The 14,119-nt window shown below is 44.4% G+C and overlaps 1 protein-coding gene across 5 annotated transcripts in view; it reads right to left on the bottom strand.

Annotated features, from left to right (window-relative positions):
• Nucleotides 1–14,119, bottom strand: part of GFPT2 (glutamine-fructose-6-phosphate transaminase 2) — a 105,396-nt gene that overhangs the window by 24,551 nt on the left and 66,726 nt on the right. For 2 of the 5 annotated variants that reach the window (XM_050961534.1, XM_050961532.1), the window contains 2 exons: nt 12,876–12,968; nt 10,724–10,795 (listed from right to left, as the gene is read on the bottom strand). In XM_050961534.1, the coding sequence (XP_050817491.1) occupies nt 10,724–10,790 (67 nt within the window). In that variant the 5' untranslated portion in view covers nt 10,791–10,795; nt 12,876–12,968. Of the gene's footprint in view, nt 1–3,588; nt 3,662–10,723; nt 10,796–12,875; nt 12,969–14,119 lie in introns of those variants that run through there. The other 3 variants (XM_050961535.1, XM_050961533.1, XM_050961536.1) reach the window with 2 other exon arrangements.

The following is a 14,119-nucleotide window of genomic DNA, read 5'->3' as shown; positions in this document are numbered from 1 at the left end:
CCTTACCTTTACCAAATTCCTCTCAAGTTTTGAGGGGCCTCAATCTAAAAAAATTTTCCAAAAAAATTCCCTCTGTTGCTAAACTGCACTGCATTAGCAGCACTGAGAGCCCTAATGTAGGCAGGCTGCTGTCACTGTTTGAAGCATCACAGAATCTAGTCACATTCAAAGCTGGTCTAATCAATGGTCTCTGCTGGGTTGGCTACCATCTTAAAAGCCTTGCCTTCAGTAGGAAAGCAAAGGTGTGTTAACTTGTAACAGACATGGCTACAACAGCACAGTAGCTCTGGAGTTGATGCTTCTTACACTGATGGAAGGAGGTTTTTGTGTTGATGTAGTTATCCACCTCTCTGAGAAGTGGCACCGAGGCTGATGGAAGAACTGAGTCATGTGACTACTACAAAGTGCCTTATCACTAGAATTCTAACACAGGCTGTCAATCAGTTAACGCACATGATTAACTCAAATTAATTGTGATTACCACACTGTATATAAAATACCAATTTAAATTTATTAAATATCTTTGGATGTTTTTCTACATTTTCATTGATTTCTATTACAACACAGAATACAAAGTTTACACTGCTCACTTTATATTTTTATTACAATATTTGCACTGCAAAATTTAAATATTTAATTCATCTTACAAGTACTGTAGTGAAATTGTGAAAGTGTAACTTAAAAAAATTGTTATATAACTGCACTCAAAGAAAACAGTAATACTTCCAAACCTACAAGTTCACTCAGTCCTACTTCTTGTTCAGTCAATCACTAAGACAAACAAGTTTGTTTACATTTATGGGAGATACTGCTGCCTGCTTACTTACAATGTCACCTGAAAATGAGAACAGGCATTCACATGGCACTTTTGTAGACAGCATTGCAAGGTATTTATGTGCCAGATATGCTAAACATTCATATGCCCCTTCATGCTTTGGCAGCCATTCCAGAGGACATGCTTCCATGCTGATGATGCCCGTTAAAGTGTTAATTAAATTTGAACTCCTTGTGGGAGAATTGTATGTCATGTTCTGATTTACCTGCATTTCATGTTATAGCAATTTCAGATGATGACCCAGCACGTTTGTTTTAAGACCACTTTCACAGATTTGACAAGACGCAAAGAAGGTACCAAAGTGAGATTTCTGATAGCTCCAGCACTCGACCCAAGGTTTAAGAATCTGAAGTGCCTTCCAAAATCAGAGGGACCAGGTGTGGCGCATGCTTTCAGAAGTCTTAGAAGCACAACACCCTGATGTGCAAACTATAGAACCCAACCCATGAAAAAAGAAAAGCCTTCTGCTGGTGGCATTTGACTCAGATAATGAAAATCAACGTGTCAGTCCACATCGCTTTGGGTTGTTATCGAGCATAACTCATCAGCATGGATGCATGTCTTCTGGAATAGTGAAGTATGAAGGGACATCTGGCACAAATATCTTGCAATGCCTGCTACAACAGTGCTATGCAAATGCCTGTTATCACTTTCAGGTGACACTGTAAACAAGTGGGCAGCTTTATTCTGCAAATTGTAACCAAATTTGTTTGTCTGAGCGATTGGCTTAAGTAGAACTAATGATCTCATATGCTTTAAAGTTTTCTAAAGTTGTTTTTTTTGAATGCAGGGGTTTTTACATAATTCTACATTTCTAAATTCAACTTTCATGACAGAGATTGCACTACAGTAATTATTAGGTGAATTGACAAACTTTTTTTTACAGTGCAAAGATTTCTAATCAAAGTGAGCACTGGACACTTAGTAGTCTGTGTGGTAATTGAAATCAATATTTGAAAATGTAGATATTTGGACCAAGAGCAGTGGTTTTCAACTCTTCATTGGTGGACCCCTAAAAAGAATTTCAAATGGAGGTTAAGACCCCTTTTGAAATCTTAGACAGTCTATAGACCCCCAGAGTTTCCAGGCCAAAGGCTGACAACCCCTGATCTAGAGCAAAGATTAATAGTGGAGCCATCCAGTAACCCCAGAACAACCACCCAGTGAAATGTACCACCCAAAGCCTGTTGTGATTAAAGATGTTTGGGGGCACGCCAGCAAGATGGAGTTTGGGGGGAGGATAAAAAGATCTGATTAGGGCAGAAAGGGAGTTAAGGACGGGAAGTGAATGAGGGAGGCATTACCTATGACAAGAACAAATGGCTTAAAGCAGGGGAGGACAAACTACAGCCCATAAGCCACATTCAGCCCCTAGGACCATCCTGCCCAGCCCCTAAGTGAATAGCATGGGGGCACACCCAGCCTTCCCCCCTCCTCCGCAGCCTCCACGGTACAGGGGCACAGAGCAAGGGGGGGTTGGATAGAGGGCAAGAGAGTTCAGGGTGATGAGCAGGGGGCAGGGAAGTGGATAGCGGTTGGGGCAGGAGGGGGCAGTCAGGAGACAGGGAGAAGGGGTGGTTGGATGGGGCCAGGGTGTGGGGGTGTCAGGAATGATAAGAGGGGTTTGATGGGATGGCAGGAGTCCCCAGCGGGTAGATAGGTGGGGGCTGGGTCACAACCCCCTCCCCTAACCAGCCCTCCATACAATTTCCAAAACCCAAGCACCTTCAGGCCAAAAAGTTTGCCTGTGCCTGGTTTAAAACCAGTCACACCCTCCCAGATCTATGGTTTACCATCCCCACAAAACAGATGCATCAAGACCAGAATTCTGCAAAATAAAGAAGCCCAGAAAGAACAGTTGTGGATCAAGCCTGGATTTTCTGTATTTTTAAAATAGCTAGAACGCCTGTTCACACTGCAGCAGGGGTTCTAGCTAACTTTAACGCTATTAAAAATCAAAGAGACGGGGGGGGGGGAGGGTGAGGAAATCTTTTTTATCAGACCAGCTTCTGTTGGTGAAAGAGACAAGCTGTTGAGCCCCATAGGGCTCCTCCTTGGTTCTGCAGAGCTCCAGAGCTTGTCTCTTCCACAAACAGGAGCTGGTCCCATAACAGATATTCCCTCACCCACCTGGTCTCTGGGCCCAACACAACAACCCTGCAAATGAACAACAGAGTCACGCCTGTCCCAGTAGTTGCTCCCCCGCTGTCTCCCAGGAGAGGATGTAATTCCACCCCCAGTTTGTAACAGGATTACAGATAGGCTTTGTCCTCACTCCCATTCACGGTGGCCACCGAGGCCCTTGTAGCTCCCTGCCCCTCCACCCGGCAGGGGGGCAAGAACAGCCACCTAGCACCCCCCCCATCCCCATCCCCCATGAAAGCAACAAGCTCCGGGGGCCGTGGGGCGAACACATGGGAGCGCTGCCACCAGCTGGAGGGCGAAGGGGCGGTGCCAAGCTCGCTGCGAACAGGCGGATGCCTGGGGCAGACAAAAGCATCCGCTAGTCGCCTTGCTGGGGTGCGGGCTGGAAAGGAGATGCCCCCTCCCCGCGTTTCAGGGGCTCCCACCTTCTGGAGGCCAGGAGAGGGGGCGCCTGCAACCGCCAGGGCCCTGGGCAGGACGGAAGGGGACGCCCCCCCTAGAGTTTTCCGGCTTCCGAAGAAAGGCGGGGGGCTCCCTCGGGGCGGGTCCCCAGGCCAGGCCAGAGGAGAAGCCGAGGGGCAGGGGGCGCAGGCGAGCCCGTCACTCACCGCACATGGTCCCGTCACAGCGTAACCCTTGTCCCGGCGAGGCGAGTCCGGCCGGAGCCGCGGCCCCAGCTCTTATAGCGCCGCCGGCCCGGCTCCCGCCCCGCTCATTGGCTGGGGGCAGGGCGGGGGGCCGGCCCCGAGGCCCGCGGGCGGGGGAGGAGGAGGAGGGGGCACTGGCGGGGGCACTCCCCGCTTTGAGAAATGGGCACGTTGCACGAGACCTACGTCCACAGACCAACGCACATAGACACCCCCCCCAAGCCCCGGGAGGGGGATTTAAAAGGGGCACATTGTAGCAAGGGCACGGGGCTCTTTGCAGAACAGCCCGCTAGAAGAGAGTTTCCCAAGGGCAGCAAAATAGTTAATGTAATAATTCATTCAACGTGTGGTCCCCTGCAGATCACTTCGCTGGAAAGAAATTATGAACCACGGCTCAGACTTGCCATTACTTTCCTTATCTCAACCAGTACTGTATTGTACTCTCCTTTGGGGGATTTGTGGACCACCAGAAAAAGAAAAGTTTCAGAGTAGCAGCCGTGTTAATCTGTATCCACAAAAAGAACAGGAGTACTTGTGGCACCTTGGAGACTAACACATGTATTTGTGCATAAGCTTTCGTGGGCTACAGAATCCGATGAAGTGGGCTGTAGCCCACGAACCAGCTTATGCTCAAATAAATTTGTTAGTTTCTAAGGTTCCACAAGGACTCCTGTTCTTTTTGCAGAAAAAGAAAGAGGTCCAGAGACCTGCCTCTGAGAGCCACTGCACTAAAACGATGGTGGTTGTTTTTGTGGCAGATCATGTCCTTAAGCCAGTACGTCATTCACAGTACAAATCTGGAGTAGCTTGACTGGCAATGGGATAGGCACACCAGCATTAACTGGCTTTTACAAAACTTTTGATTTCTTATCTTAAGAAGCCTTGTCTGTAGGAGGAGAACAGAACTGTGACTGCTCAGTTTTGCAGTAAGTGCCCTGCTTTATATAATGGTACTATACTGAGGTATTTTGGAGAACGATTATACAGTTGCTGTGTCCCTGGGACATCACAAAAATCTCTCATAAGGATATCCAAGTGAGCAAAATTCTTAATATAGAGGAAGAAGATCATGCTCTGTCACTCAACATATATTTCTGCTGTCTAGCAGAATACTTACAGGAACACAAGGGAACTTTTTTTTATTAACCTCCTCCCCCAACATTTTCAATAGTAAAAGTCCAAAACAATCACTAGACCTAAAATTTAGGATCAGGAATATTTTAGGGATTTTTGGTAAGGATTAAGCATCTTTTATTATACTCTAGTTCAACACTAAGTATTAATTTTCCAGTGTTTATTTTTGTAACACATTATTGCGCTTTTTAAATGTTAAGTTTAGGTACAAGGTATAAGTGCCTCAAACGTTCTCAATTTCAACTCCAGTGTGGATGGTGATGTTGATTTAAAAAAATAAAAGTTGGAAATTATTATTTCCAGAGTTTAAAAATCTCAAACACTCTCAAACAGCTTTGCAAAGTCTCACTAAAGGGGGACACTGCCAGTTTGAGGACAAAATTTAGACTTTGAAAACAATTTTAAACAGTCATGGAATTAAAAGAAAGGAAAGAAAAACAGTTTAGGGAGCGTATAGCTGATCCTTGAGCTGATCCACGAGAATCAGGAAGTAAAACAGTCTATCTTCATTGTCTGTGCTCAGAGAAATGCAATAAGTACATATGTGATACTTGGAGAAAATAAAGAGATGGGTTTTTTTTCTGAGGCAGAATGGTCCATTGAATAGTCACCAGGCAACCTGGGTTTAAATCCTAACTGTCATTGACCTGCTGCATGACCTTGGGCAACTTCACCTCTCTGTGTCTATCTTCCCCTCCCACGCTATCCAATGGGGCCCTGATTGCAGTTGGAGTCATTAGGCCATATTGTAATATAAATAGTGATAATGTTGATGGTAGATCTTTTCCATCTCTGAGTACCATGAACAGGCAATGTAAGTTAGTCAAAAAAAATCTGGTTGTGCCAAACTAACTTACTTTGATAGATGACAACCTCAGAGGATAAGAAAAGTGGGCTGAACGAAGTATTTCACTTTAGCATGGTAGTCAGTATGACTCCATATGACATTCCCAAGAGGAAATTAGATAAATGAAAATGAGCTGGAACTGTTATAAACTAGATGCACAGGGGCTTTAACAAATAGAAGTAGAGTAATTAATGGTTAAGCATCATGCTGGGAAGAGGTGTTGAGTGAGATGCTGTCAGTCTGCTCTGTGTCTAACACCATTTGGAAATGTCATTACTAACGTGGAAGACTGTATAGAGAATGTACTAGTTGTACTTACAGTTGGGCCTGCTTGGCTTGGCTATGCAGATTTTAAGGAGATCAGACTAGATGATCATAATGGTCCCTTCTGGTCTTATAAATCTATGAATGGTCCAAACCTGAGCTAGATGACAACTAGTTTAATGTACCTTGAACTCAACAAGCCAGGTATAGCAATTCAGGGTGCTGTTCTGGATATCACCTTTTAGAAAAAGAAAAGTTTGTGGAATTTCAGAGTACTGTACAGAACAAAAATGGTAAGGGGGTTGTATATAGCCCCCATGTTGACAAGGAAGGTGCCAGAGAAGCACTGGTGGGGGGCTAGACCCAACCCCGCTGGCCCCGTTAATCATGTACAGTAGGGAGGAGGCCTTTGAAAAGGAGGAAACTGCAGTCAGGGGAGAGCTCACCCCAAGCAGGAAACTGCTGAAGCAATTGCTGATGCCACAGGGAGAAAGGTCCATCAGATCTCCACCCAGACCATGCGGGGAGTGCAGGGAACGCCCAGGGTAAGCCTCACAGAGTGAGTGTGATTCAGCAGCCCAGCCAGAGGGACATCTCAAAAAGCACTGCACAGATGCTATACTGTTGGCCTTTATCCCCTTTGAGGGACCCCAGCAAGAAGTTATTCTTGGGTGTGCTGTGGTATTTATCTTTCCTTTTGATCCCCCAGCAGAAGGGACTTAAGAATGCCTGCAAAGGACAGGGCCCCCTTGCGAGAAGTAAAACTGAGGCCTGTCCATGAACCACCTAGAGCAAACAACTTGGCGTTCCACCATCTGGAAGAAAAACCTAAGGAGGCTCGTGTGTCAGTTTAGGCTTATGAGGCATTTTTACTCTAAAAGGAAAAGAAAAGACAACCGAGAAAAGACCCAGGGCCAAATTCAGACCAGAGTTAAATGAGTTCAATGCCACTGAAACTTACACCAGGTCTAAAGTAGACACAATAGTGAATAGGTTGGGACACAATAACTATTGCCAACCATCAAACTGAAACTAAATTTGAACTAGAACTCTGAGAGGCAAGGAAGTTTGCTTATTTCATTGCTTCAGGTCTTTGTAGTCCATCGTTCAAGCTATGACTAGAAGTGCCTGGATACCATGAAAAAAACTGTTCGTGGAGGGCAGGGGACTGGACTCGATGACCTCTCGAGGTCCCTTCCAGTCCTAGAGTCTATGAGTATTTATAGTCTGACCAGGAAAGCAGCAGAAGCATTTTGAGAAAACCAAGATTCTGACTCAATTTTTTAGATTGAAGAGATTCAGATAGACCCACATACTTGGTTATTATGAAGATCAAACTCCAAAGGAGACTTGTATTTAGGGTGACCAAATAGCAAGTACTGGGGGGAGGAGGGGTAGAACAGGCACCTATATAAGACAAAGCCACAAATATTGGGACTGTCCCTATAAAATTAGGACATCCTGTCATCCTATTTGTATGTCTCTATGAACAACTGTCTGTAAATACAAGAAAGGATGTTCTGGAGAGGACAGGGACAAAACATTCCCCTTGGTTAACATGGGCAGACCAAGTACTAATGGGTGTAAGCTGCAGAAGGGAAAATTTAGGCTAAATATTAGGAAACATTTAAGAGGAGTGGTTAGGTAATAGAACAAACTGCTAAGAGTGGTTTTATAGTCACTTTCACTGGTGATACTCAAGGCTAGCCTTGACAACACACTTATTTGGAATCACTTAAGGATAATGAAAGTGCTCTTTCTCTGATACAAGGGTGGATTAGATTACTAAACAGGGGTCCCTTCCAACTCAAATACTCCTATGATTTTAGCTGGGTTATGAAGTAATGAAACTCTGTTAATTACGGATTTTAGACTGTTAGTCATTTACCCCCATAAATTATTTACACATTTCCAAGAATTCACATTCTGTAACCAATTTGTCCTCATATGTGGCATACATTTCTGTATTTCCTGATTTAATAACAATTCATCTAAATATCACTGCCAGATTTAAAGGGCATGAAGCATCCTCAATCATCATGCTCCACTCCTCTTGGCTTTAGTGGGAACTCTGCCACTATAGAACAATATACGTGAAGAAAGGAAGGACAGATGGGAGAAGAGGGTAGAAATAGTGGGGAAAATTAGGAAGAACTCAAAGAAAGCATCTTTTACCTCAAAATGCAAACATCATAGATTTATGTACCATATTATTTAGCCTGGGTTTGACTCATAGCCTGCCTCTATCCCCTATTCTTCAACTCATTCCTCCCACCAAAAGCCTAAGGGTGTTAATTCTTTCTAGTGTATATTAATATTGTCAGAGCCCATATGTAGGCAGTCTGACCTTACAGTTAGAGCCTAAAGTAGCATTTAGATCAGCATAGCCAGAGTCAGAAGCCAACCCAAGAGTCAAATCAGACTCAGAGTCACACCAAGGGTCAAGCTGGAGTCAATAACCAGAGCTAGAGCAACACAGTAGGAACCTGATCTGGTCAGCAGGGGGTCCAAACAACTAATGAATTTCTTTGCAAGGGGCACAGGGGGAACAGGAAGCTTTATGCCAAGAGGTGACCAATCAGAAGTCTGCTGCTAGTCAGCTGACCTAAGTCAAACACGGTGTAACACTGTTTGCTGGCTATCAGCTGTAGTTTCCCTGCTTGGCCTTGCAGCATGGGAACGCAGCAGAAGAGGCTCTCACTTTGTGGGTTTGGCTTTGAGACCAGTGGCACTCAGAGGCGGCTCCAGGCCCCAGCACGCCAAGCGCATGCTTAGGGCGGCAAGCCACAGGGGGCGCTCTGCTGGCGCCGTGAAAGCAGCAGGCAGGCTGTCTTCGACGGCTTGCCTGCAGAGGGTCCACTGGTCCCGCAGCTTCAGAGGACCGCCGAAGCTGCAGGACCAGCCAACCCTTCGCAGGCAAGCCGCTGAAGGCAGCCTGCCTGCCATGCTTGGGGCGGCTGAATGCCTAGAGCAGCCCCTGGTGGCGCTGACAAATGTATACAAATGGATGTGGGTACTCATCTCATCTGAGGAAAAAACAACCCTCAGGTATCTCCTGCTTGAGCCTTCAAAAACAGATGCACCCAAAATCAAAGGTTACACTTTTGAGCTAGTTGGCCTAAGGGTCTGATTCCAATTTCACTTACAGCAGGTGTAAATCAGAAGTCACTCCAGTGTGGTCAATGAAGTTATGCTGATGCAAAACCAGTGAAAATAATATGCTTCCTGGGACTTGCTCCCTGCTGCTATAAGGGTAAGAAGGAAGGCCACATTCTGAATTCCTAACTCAAGCATGATTCCCATTGACTTCAATGCAAGTCATGCCTGAGGAAGCAGTTCGGACTGGCCTCAACATTTTCCCCTAGCACCACATTGGAGTTCTGCAGAAAATTAGCAGCTAACATAGCACTCTTAATAGTACAACTTTTCTCAGGTTCTGGATGCACTGGGCCAACAAGTTCAAAGAAGGAAAAGCATGTTTGTGGCAGGTGTTTCTCTTGGGCCAGTAATGCATGCGTTAAATGGTACTTCCCTGGGACTTGTTTTAGGGGATAATACGTACTTAAAGATACATAATGCCACTTTATAGCTTTAATTTCAGAACCAATAATAATTTACAAGGAAAAGTTAGCCAGCATTCATCACCCCTTCATTAAACAGCTATTTTTGAAAAACTAAAGGCTGTGTGCATTATGAAAAAGTGCATGGTATTAAGTCTGTTTTCATAACCGATAGTTGTCTGGGAACAAGAATACAGTAACTAGATTTTAATCAACGGCAGCTTTGTAACAGAAGTTTCATAATGAGAATTCCATGCACTCTGCTATAATGGTGGTGGGGGAACCAATTTGCTAACCTATACATTTGACTTTTAGTATTTTTTCAAACACTAAGATTTTTAAGCTCTCACTGAAAGCATTTACTCTTTGGATCTAATTTCTATGGAGCAGCATAAGGTAATACATTGTGCTCCTAATAGTAATAGCAGCTGAAAACAAGTTAGTGGGGAAGAGCAGAAAAAAGAATACAGTGGGTGAAACTTTTGGGAAGATTGAGTGGAACTTGGTAGAATATCTTTTACTTTCATTGGATTTTCTCAGATCTCTATGTGGCCCTTCCCAGTTAGGTTTGAGGTGTGTTGACACAGCAACATGGATATTTGTATGTCTGCTTCCCGAGCTATATACGTTCTGGAGATAAATCAAGTCCCCAGGACTGTCTGACGTATTCGCGTAGCTGAAGTCAAAGTATCTTAGTTTGACTTATTTGGCCGTCCTCACGGCAGCGAGTTGACTGCCGCTGCTCCCCCATCAGCTCCGCTTACTCCTCCTGCCGAAGTGGAGTACAGGCGTCAATTTGGGGATCAATTTATCGCGTCTAGACGAGACGCGATAAATTGATCCCTGATACATTGAACACTATCCGCTGATCTGGCGGGTAGTATAGACGTACCCTTGTATTCTCCAAAGGACAGCTAGGCATCCATTTTGTAAGCCCTTCTTGTCCCCTTCTCATTCTGAATTTGGCGCCTTTGTGTGTTTAGGTGGGAAAAGATGGTTACTGTCATTGGCTAATCTGCCTACCAACCCTATGTCTACGTGAGGGCAGTGCTCAGATTAGGTCGGGGCTGCCCGCCTGAGTGGCAGACTCTTGTTGCTGTCTGTTTGAGACAGAGCAAGTGGCTGAGGGTTAGTAGGGTAGGCCATTCACCCCACAAGGGTCATCTTAAGCATGGAATATACTTACCTACATGCACCTAGTCCATCTCCTATAGTGATCACTTGCCCCATGCATGACGACGCAAGTAAAGGGAGGGAGAGGGATTTAATTACCTGAATACTTCCGTCTTACCTGAGAAGACGTTCATCTGGAGGTCCTGTCTCCATCTGAGGAATCTGGCCGTCCTGTCGCACTGCATCCATCCTGAAGAGGAGAAGACACCATCAAATCAAGCTGCCAGAGATGGTACTGTCATTGTCGTTTTGATCATCATGTATACATTCCTATTGATACAGACTGCCTTGTTTTATTATCCATCTCACCTTGTTACCTGGGGAGTCCTTGCCACCCCATTAATAAATCTTGTTGTAACTTTATCCTGAGTCATACCTGGGAACACAACCCCCCAGTGATAGAATGGAGAGGGAGGCGAACCTGAGACTGAGATTCATGGCCATTGTTAATTCTAGCTCCTGTTTCAGTCAGCAGAGCCACCAGCCCATCATACTTACTGGAGGGAAGATGCCAATCTGAGCCAAAGGCACATGCGCGTGCACGCACACACACACACACTCACTCTCACACTCTCTCCTAGTCAGTTTAGTTTCACAGGTCTAGAGGATTTTATCAGCAGAGAAAGAATTGCTTGGACAAATTAATTGTTGAATATGTATAAAGATATCTGGCTTAATTCATATAAGGAAAGTAGCTGCACCCAAGCAGACATTCACACCAGGGGACAGGTCACAGCATCACCTCTGACTTGTGCATGCCAGGGCATCTTGAAACTCCTTCCAAGGTTCCCTAGCAGCCTTGCTGGCAGAGGTCACCTGGGAAATGTGCCAAACCAGCACATCTGGGCTGCACTGGCTGGTTCACTCCAGGCTGCTAGGCAAAGTGAAGTGCGGCTTGTATACCACTGCAGCCTACTTTTCTAGCACAGCCCGGCAGTGAATCTCACCTGTTATTTGGTATCATTCCATTCTAGTTCCATGCCATTCTTACACCAGTTTGCTTTATCCACACGAGTGTCTGAATGTTTTTAAACTGGACTTTGAAATTAACACATTTGAGGCTAGAAAACATAGTTCTGGCGTTGGCTGCTGCTTGTTTTGTTCATAGACAGCTCTCTGGCAAGAAATGTCCAGTTTTATAAATCAAAGCTGAGGTTCTCCAGAACACACACACAGCATTCTTTGGAGCAAAACTCTGGACTCACAGAAGCTACATCTATGAGTTTTTCTTTTAATTATTGCTCATAAATATTGAGTGACTTTCAATATCAAGTTGCAGCTTGTTCCATATTATATATGCAAATATCATGGCTCTATTATCTCCCCTTCTACATTCAAGGCAGACATCCATGATGCCTAAGTGATATGTTCCAAATGTAAAGAAAATCAGACTCAGAACAGAGCAGTAGTCCTTGAAGCTGGTACATTCTACATTGTAGCTACTGTGCCATGATTTTTGTAAAATAGAGACTGGAAATGAAATCCTCATCCACACATACCACCAAAAAGCCACAAGTGATCAGAGAACTCAACTCAGCCGGTACCTGAAAGCTGTCACAGGAATATTAGATACATGAAGATGTTACTGGACAGACTGCTTATACTGACTGGCACTAAGGGCAATTAAAAACCTATACTTGGCCCGTGCCAGCTGATTTGGGCTCACAGGACTCAAGTTAAGAGGCTGTTTAATTGTGGTGCAGATGGTCAGGCTTGAGGTGCAGTCTGAGTTTTGGGACCAGCCCACCTCCCAGGGTCCTAGAGTCTGGGCTCCAGACAAAGCCCAAATGTCTACACTGCATTTAAACAGCCCCTTAGCCTTAGCCCCCTGAACCCGAGTCAGCTGGCATGGGCCAGCCATGGGTTTTTAACTGCAGGATGGACAGATTCTAAGTGTCCAATCAGCCAGTCTTTGAGGGGTGTTAGGAAGCAGTGTACCTTATAAGAAAGTTATTTCACTTCCCGGTTTCTTGCACTTTCCTCTGAAGCCTGCACTGGTATGGAAAGTCCTATGCTCCTATCAACTTTCAGCACAAGTGTCACGGCATGAAGGGGAAAACATACAGAAACACGAGGAAAGAGATAATAAGAGAACATACTGATTCGACGCACAGGTGCCATGTGCCTTAACATTTTTGCTGCTCTTACTGCACAGAAAGATAGGGATGAATACGTTCCGGCAGCATGTGAGCATGTCTGGTATGTGCATGATAAGATCTAATCATAGTATTCATCTAAATGCCAATTAATTGTGAAAATGAGAGAAATACCATCATCTTCGGTGTTTCCCTGATTCTGCTGTCTTCTGAATTGGGCTGCTCCTTAGAGGCACAGTCTCCTGCCCTGCTTCAGCATTTAAACATCTGTAAATTAACCGAGCCCTCAAACACACGAGTGTGTGCACATTCTGCACTTCCACTTACTCAGATCAAATCCTCATCTAAAACCTCAAAATATTCTGACTTCTAGGAAATAGATGACTTTCCAGAATATCTGTTTTGAATTACTGATAATGCCTTTAATACCCATATATAAATTAATGGTGTAGCCTCATCTGGATACTATGTGCAGTACTGGGATCACTTGCCTCTTAAAATTATGCAGACTTAAGAGGAGGTTCAGAGAAGAGTGACAGGAATGATCAAAGTCTGAAAAGATTCTCATATGAAGACAGATTGAAAAGATTGGTATTGTTCCCCTTAGAAAAAGTTAAAGAAGAAGAGACATGTTAAATGTATACACAGTGGTGTAAAGAAGGTAGATCGCTGTCTCATAACATAAAAGCATGGGGACTTTCAATGAGATTACAGAAAGTGGAAAATTCAAAACTGATGAAAGGAAACACTTTTTCACACACCATGTAATTAGACTGTGGAACTCATTGCTACAGGATATCACTGAGGCCAAGAACTTAGCAAGATTCAAAGAGGAATTGGACATTTATATGGTTATCAAGAATACCCAGAATTATTATAAACAACACATTTTTTGAAGGGATAATAAACCTTGTGCTTCAGGGCTAAAAGCAACTATGGTTTGTTTAACATCGTTTCACTTAAAGTTGCATTTTTCAGGAACATAACTACTAGGTTAAGTGAGGAGTTACTGTGATCCACCACTCCAGGAGGTGGTAGCTAGCTCAAGGGAAGAATTCTTCTGGTCAGCCTAGCACCGTGGATTAGGTCAACCTAACTATATTTCACAGTCCTGAGGAAAGTAGGAAGGTCGATCTAATTTAAGTGCAGAAGGATTCTCTTTCTCACTAATGGACCCTTCGTCCAACTTGCCATGGATAACAAAACAGACAACTGGAAATTAGGGCCTGATCCAGAGCCCACTGAAGTCAATGGGTGTCTTTCCATTGAGTTTAATGTGATTTGGATCACACCTCTACCAATCATAACAGGAGGTTACCTACAGCAGTGTAAGCCTACCTCAGGTGTTTTAATATGGTTGTTTCAGTGGGAAAAAAATCTGTCTGCTGATACTAATTGTAACAATCCTCTAGAATACA

Source organism: Gopherus flavomarginatus, chromosome 7, assembly GCF_025201925.1.
Source record: "Gopherus flavomarginatus isolate rGopFla2 chromosome 7, rGopFla2.mat.asm, whole genome shotgun sequence".
Taxonomy (NCBI): Eukaryota; Metazoa; Chordata; order Testudines; family Testudinidae; genus Gopherus; species Gopherus flavomarginatus.
Note: the sequence above shows the minus strand (reverse complement) of the source record. Positions and strands in the feature narration are given on the sequence as shown.